Source organism: Neolamprologus brichardi, chromosome 8, assembly GCF_056152115.1.
Source record: "Neolamprologus brichardi isolate AB-2024 chromosome 8, ASM5615211v1, whole genome shotgun sequence".
Classification (NCBI taxonomy): domain Eukaryota; kingdom Metazoa; phylum Chordata; class Actinopteri; order Cichliformes; family Cichlidae; genus Neolamprologus; species Neolamprologus brichardi.
The window spans coordinates 261,068-281,647 of record NC_142111.1 but is presented as its reverse complement, the minus strand read 5'-3'; the positions used below and the strand labels follow the sequence as shown (position 1 = coordinate 281,647).

Below are 20,580 nucleotides of genomic sequence, written 5' to 3'. Positions count from 1 at the left end.
CTTTTTACTTTGTTGCTTTCTACAGCTTTGTCATCACAGCCAGAGAAGCTGACCTCAGTGCTGATCAAGGTTATTATCGTTAACGAAAACTAACGAAATAACGAAAACTAGAAGTGAAAAAACATTTTTGTTAACGGAAATAAAAATAAAAACAAAAAAAGGAAAACTAACTAAAACTGGAATGAGTGTTCACAAAACTAACTAAAATTAACTGAATTTATAGCAAAAATGTGTTTAGTTTTCATTGATGTGTGCGTGTCATACAATAGTCAAGGGTGAAAATGAAGTTTAGTTTCCAGATTTTTTTCTTGCTATGTCTCATTATGCCAGCAGGTGGCAGCACGTTAGTCGAGTCGTCTGTGTTGCTGCTCCGTCCACGCGCAGAATCATGTCAGGAAAAGTCGGGAGCCAGAGTCCAATTTGGGATTACTTTGAATATGACTGTGTTTTGGAAGTGTCTTGTAGTGGAAAGAGACAAATTATGAGGGACATTTCTAAAGGGAAAAAAATCCCACAAACCTTAAAGTGCACTTGAAAAGCTCACACAAGAAGGCTAACCTAGCTTACCTAACACAGAAGCTAACCCCAGGCAAGGCAGCGTGATGCATCCCGAGACAACAGGACGGGGATATCTACACAACTGTGTGAGTCAATTACCTTCAAAAAGTTTATCAGTTCACTTGAACCAAAATTACAAACACCCGGTGCTGCAAGAGTTAATCGTCTCATTGGGGCCAAGATATACATTTTATAGTTGCCTGGTATCAATGGTTGTTCATCTGCCTTTATTTATTTATTTAAAGGACCCATAGGTGGGAATGTGAGTTGTCTGTCTCTGCATGTTAGCCCTGCGACAGACAGGCGACCTGTCCAGGGTGCAGTATGGTAGCTGGAATAGCAACATACCCAAGGATGAGCAGAATGACTGATATGATGAAACTGGGATTTTGTTACACTTAATTATTGCAAACACAACTAAAACTATAACTGAAACTAATCAAAACTAAACTGAAACTAAGGATTTTCAAAAAAATAAAAACTAAACTAAACTAGCAAACAATTGGTAAAAACTAATTAAAACTGATATAAAATTGAAAATCTGAAGTCAAAACTAAATAAAAATAAAAACTAATGAAAATTGCAAAACTATTAAAACCCTGGTGCTGATCACATCAGCTTATAGCTAATGTCCTTTTACACACACTACTTCATGTAGGGATTCCTATTTCAACTGGCATGACCTCTACACAGTCTGTAAAATCACTTAGGTCAGGTAATATGTGAGTTAATGAAAGTTGTATCAGTTGTCACTGATGCCTGTTCAGTTCTACGCTTTGGGTCTCGAGATTTCTTTGCATGCACATGGAGGGTCCTAGCTACTAGTTGGAATAACTATAATAATCCCAACTGAAATATAAACAGAATATGACCTTTACCTTAGCAAACAAAAATGGTAAACAACAGTGAATTTTCTATATAAGAAATGCATTTCCAAACTGGGAGTTTCTACTTAGTGTCACCTGGAGTTTTACAGGCTCTGGCAGCTTCATCTCTAACAGTCCTTCTTTGGGCACATTCAGCACTCCCTCCTTTCCTCCTCCTTCGGCTTCACCCTTCTTTAGCACCTCCAACTCCTTGCAAAGTGCATCCTGCTCATTGCGTCGTTCACAGAACACAGAAGGTTCAATCAGTCGGAGGATATTCTTCAGATCTCCGTTTTGGAAAACGCCCATGATGAGCATAGTATATAACAGCTTGATGAGTGGAACAAACAGAAACTCTGTGCTTCCTCCAACTGGGTCCCGTACGTGCATGCTCCCCTCCCGTACTGCCTCTGTCAACATCTCAATGGTTTTAACTTTCAGTATATCTAAGGGGAATTCAGGGCTGTACTGGAAACAATCTCCTGATCCACTGTTGCCGTTGTTAAAGCACGATGGTCCGGGCCTGGAAACAAAATTTGGGGATGTGAAGTGCATTCTGGGTCTCAAAGAGGTGCTGAGTCCAATGCCTGGCAGGCCATGTTTCTTCTTTTCGTTTGGGAACAGAGTGATGCTCTTTGTGTCATTCGTCATGGGAACAATGTACTCATTGTTCATCATGAGGCGAGCTGTAGCATAGCTGCTCAGGTGGATGTCGATGAGGAGGTCATAGTAGCCAGCACGAAGAAGACCTGTGAGGACAGACAGAACAGGTTTGATGTCTGCCCTGTAACATTTATATGCTTCTTTATCATGTTCAGTACTATTGCACATATTAATTCTTCTTATGTTTATTGTTTTATGGACTATCTAATAGAGGTGGGAATCACCATACATCCCACGATACGATATTATTGCAATTTTTAAAAATATTTTGCGATATTCAGATTCTGTACATAAAGGTAAACTTTATCAATATTCATTTTATCTAATAACAAAGTCTCACACTCAGTCTTTCTCTCATTTCAGTTTTATTGTTGACAAACTGAACGGTTTGTATTACAGTCTAGTCCAACTTAACTGAACGCAACCATCTGGTACAATTATAGCTATTCTGAACTATGCAGTTTATGAAAACTATGCAGCCCCTTCAGCAACTGAAGAATTTGAAAGTAAATTAAAACAAAATATAATTTTACATTAAATAAAAAAGTTTTAAACTTAATTAAAATAAAACATGTCTTAAATTAAAATAAGTAAACTGTCATGTTTATTGCTGCCAAAAAACAAGTTAAACACATTTGGACAGTGAAGGAATGTCAGGATTCTTGCTCAGAAAAAGGATCAACATGCTCTGAAGTCAGAGCACCAAAACCTTTTTTGTAACAAAAACGCGATTTCTGCTGTCCCTGTATCGATACATTATTAGCAAACAAAATATCACGATACTACACAGTATTGATTTTTTCCCCCACCCCTACTATCTAAGGTGCCAAGGTCAAAAAATTAAATGAAATGAAAAAAAATTACACTATTCATACTCTTAACCAGCTGTCCGATTAAGGGTTGTGGTTTTACTCAGACAATTGGAACAGTATTTTATGAGGCTAACGCTGAGAAATAGACATAGATTCAGAAAAAAATTCAAGAGTTTCTATAAAGTAGGTTTACTATATAGAAAATTGAGAATGAGAATATGCTTTATATGCTGTGTGTCTGTTACCTGGCATATATTTATTCTCTATAGCGTAAAGGAGCTGTGCCTCATCCACGTGGGAGCAGAGGGCATGAGCTACTCGGTTGTTTCCCAGAGCACAGATGGCAGAGTACAGTCTGAGGGTATGGTAGTGAAATTTTAATAAGTCCTTCTGCTCTGACAGTTCCAGGATATCCAACGACCTGAGCAACAGAAAGGTACACACTGCATGAGAAATGTGAGGAAGGATGAAAAGGTGTGTGTGTTTAGCTGTGTGGACTGTACCTGTTCTCCTCAGGTATGTGCAGAGACATGAACTGCAGAGGTTTGTTACACTGCACCAGCCAGCCATGTCGATCATTTGCTCTGGATACTGAGACCTGGACAAAAGTCATACACAACATACGCTACATTTGAGATTATTTTTCAGTACTACAGAAAACTTTATATGAAAAGATATTTATCCATCCATCCATGAACGGCTGAAGCTTATCCCAGCTGCCATAGATAGAGACAGAAAACCGTTACCTATCGGGCAATTTAGACTGGCCAATTAACCTAGCCCGACTAACTGCATGTCTGTGGAAGGAAGCTGGAGTACCCGGAGAGAACCCACACAAACTCGGGAAGAATGTGCAAACTCCACAGATAAATCCATCCCTCCATCTATTTTCTTCCTCTTAATTGGGGCCAGGTCACGGGGCAGCAGCCTAAGCACCTCCCACACGACTCCCCAAGGGACATGGTCAAATGTGCTGCTGACTTCGACTGAGGACATTGTCGGGTGTTGGAAGGAATGCTTCGCGGATTTCCTTAATCCCACTGACACGCCTTCCTTAGAGGAAACACCCAAACTCAAGTATTTGCTTCAGCCACTGCCCCGTTCTGCTTGGCCTGTTGGTACCTACCGGCTGCTTCCGAAGTCCTTCAGGCTAACCAAGCTCAATAGGACTCCTTCCATGGCTGATGGTTCTCTTCCCCTCTGGGGTTGACCATCTGGTTCGACATCTGGTTCGGTGGTTGGTGCATGACAGGCACCAACCACCTTGCAGCCACAACTCAGTGCAGCAGCTTCAGCAGTTTTGGTCCTGAACATGGACCATTTGGACTCAGTGTCCCCAGTCCCCCTCGGAATGCTGTCTAACTCTGTTGGAGGTGGGAGTTGACCCAGGCGAAAGGGATATTGGATACCCACCCCATCCCATCAACCCAGCACACATTGCACCTGACCCCTACGGTGCCTCTTGCAGTTTACCATGACCTAGCTGAAGTGTTTAGCAAGGACTTGGCTCTCTCACTTCCTCCTCAGAGACTATATGACTGTGGATGTGATCTGCTCTCGAGGGCACCACTCCCCACCAGTCACCTGTACAGTCTTTCTAAGCCGAAATGGGAGGCCATGGAACACTAAATCAGTGATTCTCTGGCAGCTGGAATAATCCGCCCTTCCAAGTCCCCACTCAGGGCGGGGTTCTTCATTGTGGAGAAAAAGGCCAAGTCCCTCCAAACAAAATAACGATAAAGAACAAGTATTCCCTGCCATTGTTATCTTCTGCTTTTGAACTGTTACAAGAAGCCACCATTTTCACAAAACTGGATTTAAGGAATGCCTATCATTTAGTAAGGATCAAGGAAGGGGATGAGTGGAAAACAGCTTTCAATGCCTCCCTGTTATATTTCTAAAATGTGAGTTCCAAGTTCAGTCTGTCGCTTTTTGGGGGGTTCATTGTGGAACAGGGATGGGGCGATCGTGGCTCAAGAGTTGGGAGTTCACCTTGTAATCGGAAGGTTGCCGGTTCGAGCCCCGGCTTGGACAGTCTCGGTCGTTGTGTCCTTGGGCAAGACACTTCACCCGTTGCCTACTGGTGGTGGTCAGAGGGTCCAGCTGGCGCCAGTGTCTGGCAGCCTCGCCTCTGTCAGTGCGCCCCAGGGTGGCTGTGGCTACAATGTAGCTGCCATCACCAGTGTGTGAATGTGTGGATGACTGGATGTGTAAAGCGCTTTAGGGTCCTTAGGGACTAGTAAAGCGCTATACAAATACAGGCCATTTACCAGGGCCAGCTGCAGGTGGATCCAGCTAAAATTAAGGCAGTGGTAGAATGGCCGGAGCCCCAGACTCATAAGCAGCTGCAGAGGTTTCTGGGCTTTGTAAATTTCTACAGGCATTTCATCCATGATTTTAGTCGCATTGCTCTGCCCTTGGCATGTTTAACCTCTCCCAAAGTTCCTTTCCAGTGGGCTCCTGCGGCGCAGCAACCATTCTCCCAACTCAAAAATAAGTTTGCCTCCATGCCCATCTTGCTGCAACCAGACCTCTCTCAGCCATTCATAGTAGAAGTGGACATGTCGGATCTGGGAGTTGGAGCGGTGTTATCCCAGCACTCTGGGGGTAAGCTTCACCCATGTGCATATTTCTCTCGTTCAGGCTGAGCAGAACTATGACGAGGGAGATCGAGAATTGCTGGCCATAAAGCTCGACTTGGAGGAATGGAGATGCTGGCTAAAAGGGACGGAGCAGCCACTGATCATCTGTAAAGGCCGCAAAAACCTCAAGTACCTGCAAACGGTGAAGCGCCTCAACTATTGCCAAGCCAGGTGGGCCCTGTTCTTCACTCGGTTCAATCCGACCATCCTGCCTGCAGCCTGCATTATAGGGGCCTCACATGGGATACTGAAGGTCTAATGAGAAACACAGAGTGGGAAAAACCCGACCCTGGAACGGGCCCTCCTAACTGACTATACATACCCACCGCAGTGTGCAGCAAGGGGATTCAGTGGGCCCACTCTGCTAAGTTTAACTGTGGGTAAGAACCGCACAATAACACTCATGTAACGCTTGTTCTGGTGACCGTCTCTAGCTCGAGATGTCCAGGATTTTGTTTCTGCTCGTTATACCTGTGCGCATTATAAGGCCTCCAACTCTCCACCAGTTGGGTTTCTCAGGTCCCTGCCTATTCCCAGGAGACCCTGGTCGCACATCGCCCTGGATTTCATAAGTGGACTACCACCATCCTCAGGTAATGCCACCATACGGACCATTGTGGATTGTTTTTCTAAAGCTGCACATTTCATTGCTCTGCCCAAGTTTCCCACCACCTTGGAGACAGCAAAGCTGTTGACTGTTCATTGTTCTGCCTTGGCATAGCTCAAGACATTGTGTCCGATCAGGGTCTACAGTTCACGTCATGGGTTTGAAAGGAGTTTTTGCTCTGTTCTGGTGGCCCAAGTGAGTCTTTCCCAGACCAACGGGCAGGCAGAGAGGGCCACCCAGGAGCTGGAGGCAGCTCTATGTTGTGTGGTTTCTTCTTAACAGTCCCACTGGAGTTCTCAGCTGTCATGGGTGGAATACGCCCATAAATTGATGACCTCCTCAGCCAGTGGTCTGTCACTGTTTGAGGTTTCACTGGGATATGAACCTCCGCTCCTTTCCATCACTGAAGGGGAACACGAGGTTCCCTCAGTTTAACACCATCTCCATCGTCCTGCCTTTGCATTCCTGACATACACGTTGTTCAGCCAAGCTTTAGCTATCAGAAAAATGACTCTGTCATCACTTTTGATTTTAGAATATTTTGGTATATACAGTCGTGGCCAAAAGTTTTGAGAATGACACAAATATTGGTGATGAATTAGAATAGCAGACTGGATGCATTAAAAAGAAGGGTGGTGCTTGAAACATAGGCAGCCATCAATGTGTTGCACGTAAAGACCTTCACAGGCGAGGATGTTGTTGCTACTAAGATCGCACCTAAATCAACTGGATCATTGGATTATCAGATCATCAAGAACTTCAAGGAAAGAGGTTCAATTGTTCTGAAGAAGGCTTCAGGGCACCCAAAAAATCCAATAAGTGCCAGGACTGTCTCCTAAAGATGATTCAGCTGCTGGATTGGGGTGTTGGCCATCACGGAGTTGGCCACGGGGGATACTATTGTCAAACACGATAATTTCAGTTTTCCTGTCATTTAGAATAAGAGAATTACCTGCGAGCCAATTTTTGACCTCGTGCATGCACTCGTGAAAGCCGTGCAAAGACATAACGGGATCATCGGTTAATTCGAAATAGATCTGTATGTCGTCAGCAGGACAGTGATCCCAAGCACACCATCAATTCCAAGTCTAAATGAAAAAAAATATATACAAATGAACACTTTGCTAAAATTCCTTCATAGTGCTTTGACAGATTTATGGCCAAGGATGGCACAACCAGTTATTACCGCAAATGTTTTGGATTTACCTGGGTTATGTTTGTCTAATATTAAAATGTGTTTGAGCTTAACCATATGTTAAATATGTTTAAAAAAAATAAGGAAAATAAATAAGAAATCAGCAACAGGGCAAATTTTATTTTTTTCACATGATATTGTATTTAATGCCATTTGAGTCTCTATGACAGATGACATAGAAATGGACTATTAAATGGGCCATTACTTGAAAAGCTGTCTTAGACTATTAAGCTCTTAAGTTTTTCATGGGTAAAATCCACATACTAAACTCTGCAGCGCAAACCACACATGTGTTTTCCTTACAAATGTGGCACCATTTAAGGGGAAATAAACAGTCATGCCAGTGGCATGAGATTTAATTTAAAAGTAGTTATTATATGAGATGCTTATGAAGGGCAGATAGTGTACACACTCTGCATGAGTTTGCAGGTGGCAGGTTTGTGTCCCGGGCCTGTAATAGTAATGCAGAACTATAGTAAGACACTGTTACCTTAAGGAAGTGGTTGGAAACACGACTCCATAAAACAGGAGTAAGAAACTGTACATGCAGCCGTGGAGGACACTGGGAAACTGGGTTCTTCTTCTCACTCTTAAACAGACCAGCTGATAGAGGCATCACATTCTGACAGGACACAGAGAAAAAGTTGGATAATGACCAAATACATACATATCTATATATATATCTATATACATCTCTCTCTCTCTCTCTCTCTCTACATATATATATATATATATATATATATATATATATATATATATATATATATATATATAATACTACTAAGAAGCTGCTGACCATAATGGACTTGTTTAACTTAATTTAACATGTTTCAGGGCCCACTCACACAGCAGAACACCCCTTTTGACTTGGTCTTCACTTATGGTGTTACCATTGACCATTTGCATATAAATGAAGTTGTTTTCAGTGACCAGTCTCTTTTAATAATTATTTTACCAAGAGTCCAAGTGTGTGTGTGTGTGTGTGTGTGTGTGTGTGTGTGTGTGTGTGTGTGTGTGTGTGTGTGTGTGTGCTCACCTTAATACGACCCAGTTCAAACTGGAAGACATTGGGACTTGTGGCCTTTGCAAAGACTGCAGGGAACAGCTTAGTACTGGGTTCCACCTGTGCGTGGGAAAAGTTTCTAAAATTACCTATAAATGCTGAGGTGATCTGTGAAATATAATCTTTGGACTGTCAAAGTCCATAACTGCTGCACTCTGAAATTTTGAGACACAGTGTGCAGTCAGAGTATCAGATTTAGTGTTGTTGTGCTGGTAATACTGAGACATGCCTGAGACACACAAAGTAGATTTGTACAGTTGTGGTCAGAAGTTTGCATACATTCATCATAGGAATGAATGTCATGGTCTCTTTCAAACATTTGCTTTGGTGTCTCACTATGGGGAATGCTCTCTCGGTCCTCAGAAGCCTCGATGTCATTACTCCAGCCAGCACTGACTAGCAGTCGTGACGCCTGCATCAGGGAGGTGCCGCCCTCCTCCCTATAAAAGGATGTGACGCAGCGTCATTCAAATTCCTCTTCTCACTTCTTAGAAGCCTCATCTCTCCTGACTGCTAACGTGAGTGCTAGCTTAACAGTCTATTCAAGTAAGCTAATAGCTTGGTCACCGGGCGCTAGCACGACTCACGTTTTTAGTTTGCCTACTTTTCACCATAAAGCCAAGTTGGAGAGCGCGTTAGCTTCCACCGCGCCCCACACTAGGGGTCATGCTTTAAAGACCACAGCACAGATTTCCACTCGTCTAATGTCCACTCCTTGTGTTTCTTGGCCCATACAAATCTCTTCTGCTTGTTGCCTTTCCTTAGTCGTGGTTTCTTAGCAGCTATTTGACCATAAAGGCCTGATTCACACACTCTGAACAGTTGATGTAGAGATGTGTCTGCTACTGGAGCTCTGTGTGGCATCTATCTGGGCTCTAATCTGAGGTTAACTTGTGATTTCTGAGGCTGGTGACTCAGATGAATTTATCCTCAGCAGCAGAGGCGACACTTGGGCTTCCTATTCTGGGGGTCATCCAGCTGCCATGCAGACATTTAAAAATCCCTCGCTGCCGAGTTCCTCTGGAATTGCAGAACCCTAAGACCCACTGGCCTAGGAAGCACATCCTGCCTGCTGTTCAGACCACAAGAAGAAACTGACCACCTAACATCGCCCATGGATGAGCTGGACCAGCACATGCTCTGTGTTCCCATTAGGACCAGTTCCAGAGCCCATTTGAAGAAGTGTGTTCTGCCTGGGACCCGATTTTAGATCACGCAGTGCACACTCCAATAAAGAGACGACAAGATGCTTTTCAGCTGAGTCAAGGGTGTCACAGTCTCACTAGCACACACAGTTTATTAAAAACTCATCGAGTGCATCCAGGCATGTTGCTGAGGGCACAGGAAAAGTTTGTGAAAAACAGAAAACATGTTGAAAAACATATTGCCCTCACACACAAACACCACTGGGGTCCATTTCCTTGTGGTACCCAGCCCCATGAATGCTGGGCAAAAACAGGCCAGGGTTGCAGAACCCGTTTCTGCCACCAGAGGAAGCCAAAGCGCCCTCCACTGTGGGCTGCCTGGCTTTGAGCCCTCTCTCAGCAAGAACAGAAGGGTGGCGAGCTCTCCCCACACCAGAGTGGGTTGTGAGGACATTAGAACAAGGGTACTGCTTGCAATTTGCAACCACCCTTCCCAGATTTTCCAGAGTGACTTTCTCTCTTGTAAAAGGCAAATCATCCAGAAAAAAATAAATATTTACATTATGAGAAATATCTCAGGAGCAGAGCCGATGCAGCTTTTACTCAAAGAATTTTCTTGTTCCCAAGAAGGATGGAGGACTGCGTCCGATTGGACTTAAGGGCACTAAAGCCGCATCTCAGGTCGTACAAATTCAGGATGCTGACAATTCCCACTCTAGTGTGCCCAGGAAATTGCTTTACATCAACAGACCCTTAAAATACCATATTTTGACATTCACATTTGCCCGCCTCACAGGAAATTCCTCGTCCTGTGGGCTTGGCCTGTGAAAGTTTAGTACAGGACTCCCTCAAAGGGTCATAGCCAGCATTCAGAGAGCTAGAGCCCCCTCCACAAGATCACGATAAGAGAATAAGTGGAGGTTATTTGAGGAGTGAAGTGAAAATCTCACACTCTCTCTTTTCAGTGCTCTGTAACAGCTGATCTCTTTTTTTCCCCAGGAGCTGTTAGATAAAGGAAATGGCTTTCCAACAATTAACGTATATCTAGCAGCTATTTCACCCTGCTTCACCCGCTAGTCTGCCATTTAATGAAAGGGCCACGAACGCCCGTGTCTGAACCTCCCTATGTACGAGGTCCTGGTCCTGGCAGCAGTTTCACAGCCACCATTTAAGTTTCCCCACAGTGAGATTTATCAGAGAATAGTGGTTACGGTATAGAGTAACCTCAAGTTTTTAAAATGTTCTTCTTTCGTTGTAAAATGACTATACAGCATACATGTTTAATGACTTCAAAAAAACAAAAGGATTGGATGCACATGTTCGTATATATACATATATATATATATATACCTTCTGGATAAAGGTTTTGTGGTCAGACAAGACAAAGATTGAGCTATTTGACCACAAGCAGTATGCTAGGAGGAGTAAGATGAAGTGGAGTGGGGCTTTTAAACCAAAGAAAACTGCACTAGCTGTCAAATCTGATTGTGATAGCATCATGCTTTAAGGTAGTTCTGCTGACTGTGGCATTACTACAATGAACAAAGTGGATGGCCACCAGCTGGTGGCGGTATTGCACCACCAACCACCAAAATAACCAACAAAGAAGAAGAAACTGCAGGTCCTCAACACAGGTTGCTAAATTCCAACCCTGGGAGCTAGTGCTTGCTGACAGTACAATGGTGACTTGGTGGTGCAGAGTGAGTAAAAAAAGAATGGCTTTCTCAAAAATGCATAAAGTCCATGAAAATCGGACATTAAAAGATAAATGGACAGGCTTCACTCACAACTGACTAGTGAACATTTGCATGCATGCTTAAGAATTGAACTGAGCTCATTTGAACTAAGTTCAAAATGCTAGCTGCAAATGTCCCTGCAAGTTCCTCCTACTGAAGTGAGAGCCAGCACTGTTCTGGAATATGTTCTAAGTTACGTTGCGTTGGGTTTGTCAAACATATTTTCTGCGCCGTTTAAAGCACTTGTTGGTTTATGTGCAATAGATGTTGTGTAGATTATTGCATAATTTCATTGTTAAACAGTTTTTTGTTTAACATTCGTACTTTACCTGGATTGCATTTGTCTGTTCAGCAGATGATTTAATAAGCGTACGAATCATTGATCAGTAGTTACAAATCTATATTGTTAATAAATATTAAAGAAAATATTTTTGTCGGTTCATTTAAAAGGTTCGGACCCCAGATTGATTGGATGACGGAGGTAGTGGACCTCTTGCTATTTTAGTTGGAGACCCCTGAGTTAGAGGATGGTCCCCAAATTCTGGACCTGAAATGAAAAGCTAGATGGTTGAAATTTGGGCACAACTGGGTGTTACAAATATCCAGAACATCCAGAATTATGGCAGAAGCATACTGGTAGCTAACGAATATGTATGGTTGAGGTGTAACTTGCTAATTGACATTCAACCAAATATTAGTGGATCTTATATCTTTTCAGTAAAAATCCAAAATAAATTCGAACTTCAATCTATTCAGTCATTCCACGATTCAAAGAAATCAACACAAGCCTAAAATTGCCATCACAGTATTTCCCACAATTAGTCTCTGTCAACTTGTGCAGTACTACAGTACTGCTACCTGCACTTTGTTGGAAGTGTGATAGCAATTTCTACCAATCTGTTGATTTAAGTTTTAATTTAAGTTTTTTTTTAACTTTGCCTCAGTACACCACCACACTGGATTTTAAAACAGACAATTAAGATGTGGTCAAAGTGTAAAATTTTAGCTTTAATTCAGCAGGTTTCAAATTCCCTGAGTAGTGAATTACAGCCATTTTTATAGTGCCCCATTATCAGGGGCTCAAAAGTAATTGGATATGAAATATCAGGATTGATTTTAATACTTGGATTAAAATCTTTTGTCAGTGACTGTCTTAAGTCTAGAATCCAAGAAATCCCACAAGATGGTTTGCAGGAATGTTACTACACCCATGTTACTGCACCCACCTTCAACTGCCAGCAAAGGCTAACCTGGAAATCCTGTCAGCTGAAATCAGCAGTTTGTGGACTGCTGCTTTCACTGTGGACTGTCTGAATTTACATTCACAAAGGTATTGATTGTAGACTTTCACAATGATACGCCTACGCCCTTCAGGACTTCAATGACTGATTGATGCTGTGTAGGTTTTGTCTTAGCCAAGGAAATAATTTTACAATTTCTTGGCTCTTGTGGTGTTGCTGTGCTGAGAAGTGCATTCCTTCTTTTGATGATTTGCATGCAGAGTTTATATAATTCTTGACAGGTTAAGTTGGTTGTGCACATTAATTATTGCTTCCTTCACTTGCGTCATATTTCTTTGTACATCACATTTAGAGTGCTTGAAATCAACTCCAACGATTAATGCTACTTCAGTCACATCTTCACTGTTTTAGAATACACTGTGGTGTACAGAGGCAACATTACAGAAACTGGTTAAATGTCCAATAACTTAGAGATCCATATATGTATTTTTTTGATGAGTCAGTGGATGCCTGGTTCATTAGTAGGCAAGGAAAGGTGGAGGACAACATAGTGTGTTTGTAGATGGAGACATGGTTTTATCAGAACTGGTTCAAAAAACAAAAAAGCACCTATTTTCTTGCAGAATAAAAAAATAAAATGATATACAAAAATGAAAACCTGGAATCAAACCATACATATTTACCTGGTAGTATGTGCTGAGTTCTTTGCCATTGGCTGTGAATGTCAGCAGACCGTTTGTAGTGTCAACCAGGCAGCCAATCTCTAAGCCGTTGTTCCTCCCCTGACTGGGGCTGCTGCTTTCTCCACCCCACACCATGTAACAGTTGCTGCGTTTTATGCTGCAGGACACAAGTGGAAAGTAATGTAGAGTTAGGTCCATAATTTTCTGTTGCGCCTCTGTACATCACAACAGTGGATTTTAAGTCAAACAACCAATATGTGACTGAAGTGCAGACATTCAGCTTTAATTCGAGGGTTTTATAGAATTTTTGCACGAACATCTTAAGAACTTTAATTATTTTTATACGTAGTCTCTATTTTCAAATTATTTTTTGGTAAATGGACTGGTTCCTATGTACCACTTTTCTACTGCATTCTAGCTAAGACACACACACACACACTCATATTCTGAAGAATGCATTCGAGAGCAACATGGGGTTAGCATCTTGCCCCGTTCTTTAACTGCATCCTGTATCTTCTGGATGAGGTAGTTTGCATGTGTTTATGTGTTTATCTGTGTTTAAGTACATTAGTGAATGAATCAGTTTGTGTCTGTAAGCCTTTACAGGAGTGTGTGGTGGCTGCAATAAAGAAAAGTGAGTATTCCTAAGTTTGCCCGGTACATTAATGGAAAATGTTGTGCTGCTCTAAACAAGATGGTGTAGATGTGCGTTATGAATGTCAATAATAATTCAGTGTCCAACATAACAGTCCCAACAGGCTTAAAATCCAGGCTTCCCCGGGTTATTGTAGCACAGGTTAATTGCTGGCTTTAATTTTGAATATAAGCTCCAAAGAGATGGCAGTACAAGTGAGAGAGGTCATCATAGAGTTGAGGGATGGGAAGTGCTGAAGTTCAAATACTTTGTTATTCTGCTTAAGAAGGATTTTCAGGTATCTCTACTTTACTTGACCATTTATTTTCTGACAACTTTTTACTGTAAACCCTACATTTTCACACAAATATCTGTACATTCTTTCCCTTAAATTTATAAAGAAGAAAAGGTGTATTGCTTTACATTGAAGACATTTGAAGGGAGTTTTTAGTTCCCTGCACTGCCGCCTTCAAACGTCAAACCAATTTTAGCCTAAATGGAGGGAACAGTAACACACTGATGTATCCATCACCAGGGCTGATCCCATACAAAGAGATGAAAGATGTAATTTGTGCATTATTTATAGCTCTGTGGTTATAATTGAGCCAGAGCCATCTGGAACTGCGTTTTTGGTGCAGATGTCCATAAGTTTTAGTCGCAGTTCTTCAGCAGCTAGTAAGTAAGGAAGAGTGAGCATAAAGGGAGCAATGGATTTTTTTTTTCAAATGCACGGTTTCTAGAACGTTTCCAATCTACAAACATCATTGCACTGTGTGCATGCAGTTGGTCATATCGCGTGCTGGTGTTTTTTCCCAACGACACTAAAGAGTGCGCCCTTTAGCTCCTTAGATTAGCTCCTTAGCTAATCTAAGGAGCTTGGAGAGAAAGTGACTGGAATTCATGAAGATGTTTAAACTCTCATCCAAGAGGCTTCTTCAAGTTCTTAAACCAAATGGTGGAGAGTCTGAGGTCTTTAACCCTTAATGAGGGTTGTCCCTTAAGAGGGTCGTTAATCATGTGCTTCATCACATTAGCCAGGGTTAAAAAAGGGAGTGGGTCTACCACTGTGAGACCGTGCCTCACCCTACGATTTGACCTATTGGGCCACCTAACACAAAATGTGGGTGGTGTTCAGGGAAGGAATCTGCATTGTAGGTGGCTGACAATTCGTGTTCTAAGCCACCACCTCTGTTCATGATGTCTATTTACAGTGGACATATATCATGTCTTTCAAATCAACTGTCTTCTCAGTCCAAACTGTGAACACTGGCATCCTCGAAAGAGTGAGCTTTGATCTTTAGGTGCAAATGTAGAGCTGGACTAGGGCTGTGCAATATGACCAAAATCTCATATCTCGATATAAGACATCTATCGTCCCGATAACGATATAAATCACAAAAATGTAACATTTTCTGCAAATTCTGTGAATCTCAGGCAGCTAAACTTGCGGGAAGTGTTTCCAGCTCCGCCTCATGTAGCTGGAGTCAAGTGTTTTAACCGATGCATGAAACGATACATTTTTAGACATAAGTTGTAACGTCCGCCGTTTTCTTTGTGAGTGTTTATTACACGGCGTGCTGCGGGGAAAAGCCTGTTCTAACGTTTGAGTCTAAGGTTTATTTTTTAGCACCTAACAGCTCTTTTTTGCTTCTCATCCATAAATACTCTGCATACTCTTTCACGTGATTCAGTTTATTTTGAAAAGTCTCAACAGGATCTTGAGCTTTATTGTGAAAGGTTTCAAACAAGCGGACACGCGATGGTTTTACCGTCGTTGTTGCTAACGACAACGCATAAAAACAGGCGCTTGTCCGTCTGTAGTGTGGTTATATTAAATATAAGAGAAAGAGAGAACTTTAAGAAATTAATATAGCCACTACAGTGACCATGAAAATGATGAAAAAATATTGCTGTAAACAGTTTATTTTGCGACACCACAAAACAAACGATAGCGTAAAATGAAACGATGTTTTTATATCGTCATCAGATATATATCGTTATATCGAACAGCCCTAAGCTGGACCTTGTTCTGTCAAGGTGGCTCTTCCATGTTTATGTCTGCTTGGTTTCTCCAGTTTTACCAGAACTGCACTGGAACTTTTACCTGAGCAAGTCGTGTTAAGTATCTGTACTTACGTAAAGAATTCGGTACTTTGATACATCAAGCCTTAGGAGTAGCCAAATTAACAATCTGTTACATTGTTAAAACAAAGAAACACACTGGCCATCTCATCAACACCAAAATCCTGAACAACCAAAGAAAGCAACTAAAGGGCATAATAACAGAATTATTTCCCTGGTTAAACAACTTCACAACATCAAACCAACTCGTTCTTGACTTGAGTGAGTGTTAGAACTGTAGACTTTTCTACAACCAGGAGACGTCCTCATGGATGGAAATACAGACGAATCAGGATGAGGTTGTGCCAGGATTATGGGAAGAAAAAACTAAAGTAAAGGAACAGTTCATGGTCCAGAGCATGCTACATCATCACTAGTGATGATGTGACTGCTGATAGCAAAGTGAATTCTGAAGTATGCAGGGCTACCCGCTCTGCTCAGGTTCAGCCTGATGGTACAAAACTGATTGGATGGCTCTTAACAGTGCAAATAAATAATGACACAAAGTATATTCAAATTTTAAAAAATGAGTTATTAAGTCAGTAACCTCATATTGAATAAACAGATGCTTTTCAGTTACTGAAGATAAACAAACAGTTATTGACTCCAAAGGATTTCACATCCAAATTCAATCATTAAATTTAAGCTTCCTGCAAAAGACTGGTCACCTACCAGCAGTGTATCCTGTCTCTCACCCTATGACAGCTGGGTAAGCCTCTAGACTCCAATAGGCTGCCAATCCTAAAAGTTTTTTTTTTATTAATTAACCCTGAATCGTGGTTTGAATACCGTAGTCTATCTCACCTGTTGTCAACTTCTAATTTCTACTTCAGCTTGGTGATGCACAATATCACAAACAAGAGGCAACGGGCAGGGCAGAAATATAACATCAAAGTTCCAGAAGCTGCAGTTCCTCTAAAGGCCACTTGAGGCTGGCTCCAAAAGCAAATCAATCCCCACAGACTCCCATGTTAAAATGTCCATTTAAAAAGCTTTTTCGTAGCATTGCTTATATCAGTGATTCCCAAACCTTTTTTGCTGGGCCCCCCTTGTTTTACAAGAAAAATGTTTGCGCCCCCCCCCCTCGCGCGCACGCGCACGCACGCACGCACGAACACATCCTCCAACCACACACACCCATATTTTGCTCCATTGCGGTTTATTTCACACCTCAAACATTTAGTAAACAATTAAGCAAATACAAGTAATCTGCAATAAATTACAGGTAGTAAGAAAATAAACTACTAAGTCTTTTACGCTACGTCCACACCTACACGGGTATTTTTGAAAACGCAGCTCTTTCATCCACACGTAAACGGCGTTTCAAATCACTCTGCAAAATGGGTTCAAAAACATAAATAACTGTTGGATGCTGTTTGTCCGTGATTTGAACCGGGGGAACAAATTGTGGCAGGATCAGCCTGATATTATTTGTATCCCGCTGTAACTTTACTGTATAAAGAGCAAACATCTCCAAAATGTCAGGAGTAGTTAGTCATTACAACAAGTGTTTGTGAACTACAAATCAAGAATGTGGGATACTGTTTGTCTGTGATTTATACAGCGCAGCGCTGCTCCCAACAAAGGGAAAACCAATTCTGCAGGGAGACCTACCTCAGCACTTGTGCAGGTGAAACCAAAGGGAAGATATGCTTCACCATATTTTCTAGTCTTTAGCTCAGAATGAAGTTGGTTTGGAAACATATTCAGCGATGCTTCATCTCCTGCTTTGCGTTTGTGTGGGCGCCGTGCTAGCAGTGTCCAAGCGTTGTTGTTGTTTTTTTTTTTCCCTTTTCATGCCGCGCCCCCCCTGCAATGGCTCTGCGCCCCCCCTAGGGGGCGGGCCCCACACTTTGGGAACGTCTGGCTTATATCCTACTGTATGGGTGGTTTCCCAATTCATAACATGTTTTAACAGTCATCTATGGTGTGGCTGTGACTGGGAAAATGAAGGACACAGGACACCCACTGGCTAATGAGCCCACCATTCGCTGTCAGATCCACCCTTTATCATGACATCTAGTGCAGCTACAGCCAACCTTACATAAAGTCTATGATAAAACATAAACAAGCTGATAAACAGGTGAAACATTCTTACACTCACGCAAAATCCTGCAGCTCTGTTGCAACACTCAGCCCAGAAACCTATCCATACACTTCCACTAGAGACTTGACTAACCTCTCATGAACTTTGCCCTTTTCATCTCCCAGGGTAACCGTGACAGTCCGGACGTTGTGCAGCTCAAAGCACGGGTCGTACTGATGGAAGTCAGAAGTCACCCAGCCTACCCAAACACTGCTGGGCTCCTGACCTGGGAAGATCCGCACTGAATAGTAGTACTGCAGAAAGAGCAAGAGGTGCAATCACATGTAAACCAACACAGGAGTTAAAGCACGCTGAGCATTTTAAACCGGGTTCAGCAAAAAACATTCATCTCCTATAAATCAAGCCACACTTGCTCACTGGATTTATGAGCTACTCATCATGACAGTTGTCTTACAGTGGAGGCTTGCATGAGGAAATCAGAGCTAACTCTGTCATCAGCCATCACCTCCTCCGACACACGAGCAGATGAGGGACAGCTGTTGTCTGGCTTGTTTCTCTTCAGCGTCAACCTGGTAGATTGGATTAAGAAATAAACGAGGGGAAAGAGATTGCTAGAGTTCAAAACCTTGGATAAATATCACAAGAGGAATATTTAACAATCTGAAGCCTCATTAATGTGACGTTAATGATTTGTTGAGAGGGTGGAGGATTACCGCTGTTTGAGCTTGGAGGGCTTCTCCTGGTTATAATCTTTGTGGTTGTTGAATTCATCTCTGTCGGGTCCATTGGGACCATTATGACTGTGAGATGACTTCATCAGGACCTCAAAGTCTGACACGTTTTCAAAGTCCTCCAACTCCTGCAGAAACACACAACTGAATGCACAACACCACTGCAACAGGAAGTAATCAAAGAAGTCCTGACATAAATCTGTTAAACTCTGTTTTAGGTCACTCTATATAATATCACCCAGACCTTTTAGTACATGTCACAGTTTGTTCAGTGGATTCATGAGACTTTGTTAAAAAAACTAAGAAAATTGTTAAAAAAATGTTGTGAAGGAGTTGAACATGATTTTGTTCAACTAAACATAGATATCAGTCTCCTTGTTTCACAGCAGCTTTAACAGAATCACTACGACTACTAGAACATTATTAATTATAAATTATTACAACGTCACAAGTAGGGGTGGGGGAAAAAATCGATACTGTGTAGTATCGTGATATTTTGTTTGCTAATAATGTATCGATACAGGGACAGCAGAAATCGATATTTTGTTACAAAAAAAGTAACAAGTTACAAAAGGATCAACATGCTCTGACTTCAGAGCATGTTGATCCTTTTTCTGAGCAAGAAGCAAGAATCCTTACTTATTTTAATTTAAGACATGTTTTATTTTAATTAAGTTTAAAACTTTTTTATTTAATGTAAAATTATATTTTGTTTTAATTTACTTTCAAATTCTTCAGTTGCTGAAGGGGCTGCATAGTTTTCATAAACTGCATAGTTCAGAATAGCTATAATTGTACCAGATGGTTGATTCAGTTAAGTTGGACTAGACTGTAACACAAACCGTTCAGTTTGTCAACAATCAAACTGAAATGAGAGAAAGACTGAGTGTGAGACTTTGATATTAGAGAAAATGAATATTGATAAAGTTTACCTTTATGTACAGAATCTGAATATCGCAAAATATTTTTAAAAAATTGCAATAATATCGTATCGTGGGATGTATGGTGATTCCCACCTCTAGTCACAAGCTAGAAAACTGTGAGAGAAGCCAGGTGTCAGATATCAAGTTAACAGTGTTGTAAAATGCAGAGACAGAATCAGACGATGAATATGGGACTCTTATTACTTGGTGTTGCTATAACAGCAACAGGAAAACTTTAAAAGCTTTGTCAAAGTCATTATGGATTCAACAAACTGCAGAACAGAGGCAATAAAAAGTGAGTTATACAAGATCTAAACAGGCCTTCAGTTTACACATAAAGATGTAGATCACATAAAATCTGAAACTAAAAAACTGAACTCAACAACTCGTTGCAGTCTAACATTCGTGTGTGACATTCTGTTGGCTGTCACTAACAAGATGGCGTAACAACCTAGTAACTGAACGTATTGTGGAGTCACTGGGGGAGACCTGAACAGAGGAGAAAGTGAAGAAAATTCTTTCAGAAAAGCTACAACTGGAAATAAACACACCAAGCCGCACACTTCTGCACACATCGTTTGTAACAAGAGGCGATTTGAGTTACTGCTGCAGCTCAACGCTGATGATCATTCTCTTCAGACCTCTAACAAGGCATTTTTGCCCAGAGAACTCCTGCATTTGCATTTATGCGAGTTTTACAAATAGCATCTGTTACCCTCTTTGGTGAGAAGAGGCTGCCGTTTGGTGGGCACCTGGTTTCGGCACATTCAATGGGCATGCTCAGTCTGTAGAAGGTAATGTCAGTGTAGCTGTTCTGTGAGCCGAAGGACTTCTGAGTGACCTTCAGGCATGGACACGACTCTATTGTCTCGTCTATCCTCGTCACCTGAAAAAGAAACACAAACATACTGTC

The 20,580-nt window shown here is 41.7% G+C and overlaps 1 protein-coding gene across 1 annotated transcript in view; it reads right to left on the bottom strand.

Annotated features, from left to right (window-relative positions):
- The window catches only part of ryr2a (ryanodine receptor 2a (cardiac)), a 264,075-nt gene that overhangs the window by 129,842 nt on the left and 113,653 nt on the right, over window positions 1–20,580 (bottom strand). The window contains exons 30-39 of the mRNA XM_087845211.1: window positions 20,383–20,553; window positions 18,727–18,872; window positions 18,468–18,582; window positions 18,146–18,306; window positions 13,212–13,368; window positions 8,380–8,466; window positions 7,834–7,965; window positions 3,403–3,497; window positions 3,145–3,320; window positions 1,521–2,173 (exon numbers count right to left, since the gene is read on the bottom strand). Of these exons, the coding sequence (XP_087701337.1) occupies window positions 1,521–2,173; window positions 3,145–3,320; window positions 3,403–3,497; window positions 7,834–7,965; window positions 8,380–8,466; window positions 13,212–13,368; window positions 18,146–18,306; window positions 18,468–18,582; window positions 18,727–18,872; window positions 20,383–20,553 (1,893 nt within the window). The remainder of the gene's footprint in view (window positions 1–1,520; window positions 2,174–3,144; window positions 3,321–3,402; window positions 3,498–7,833; window positions 7,966–8,379; window positions 8,467–13,211; window positions 13,369–18,145; window positions 18,307–18,467; window positions 18,583–18,726; window positions 18,873–20,382; window positions 20,554–20,580) is intronic.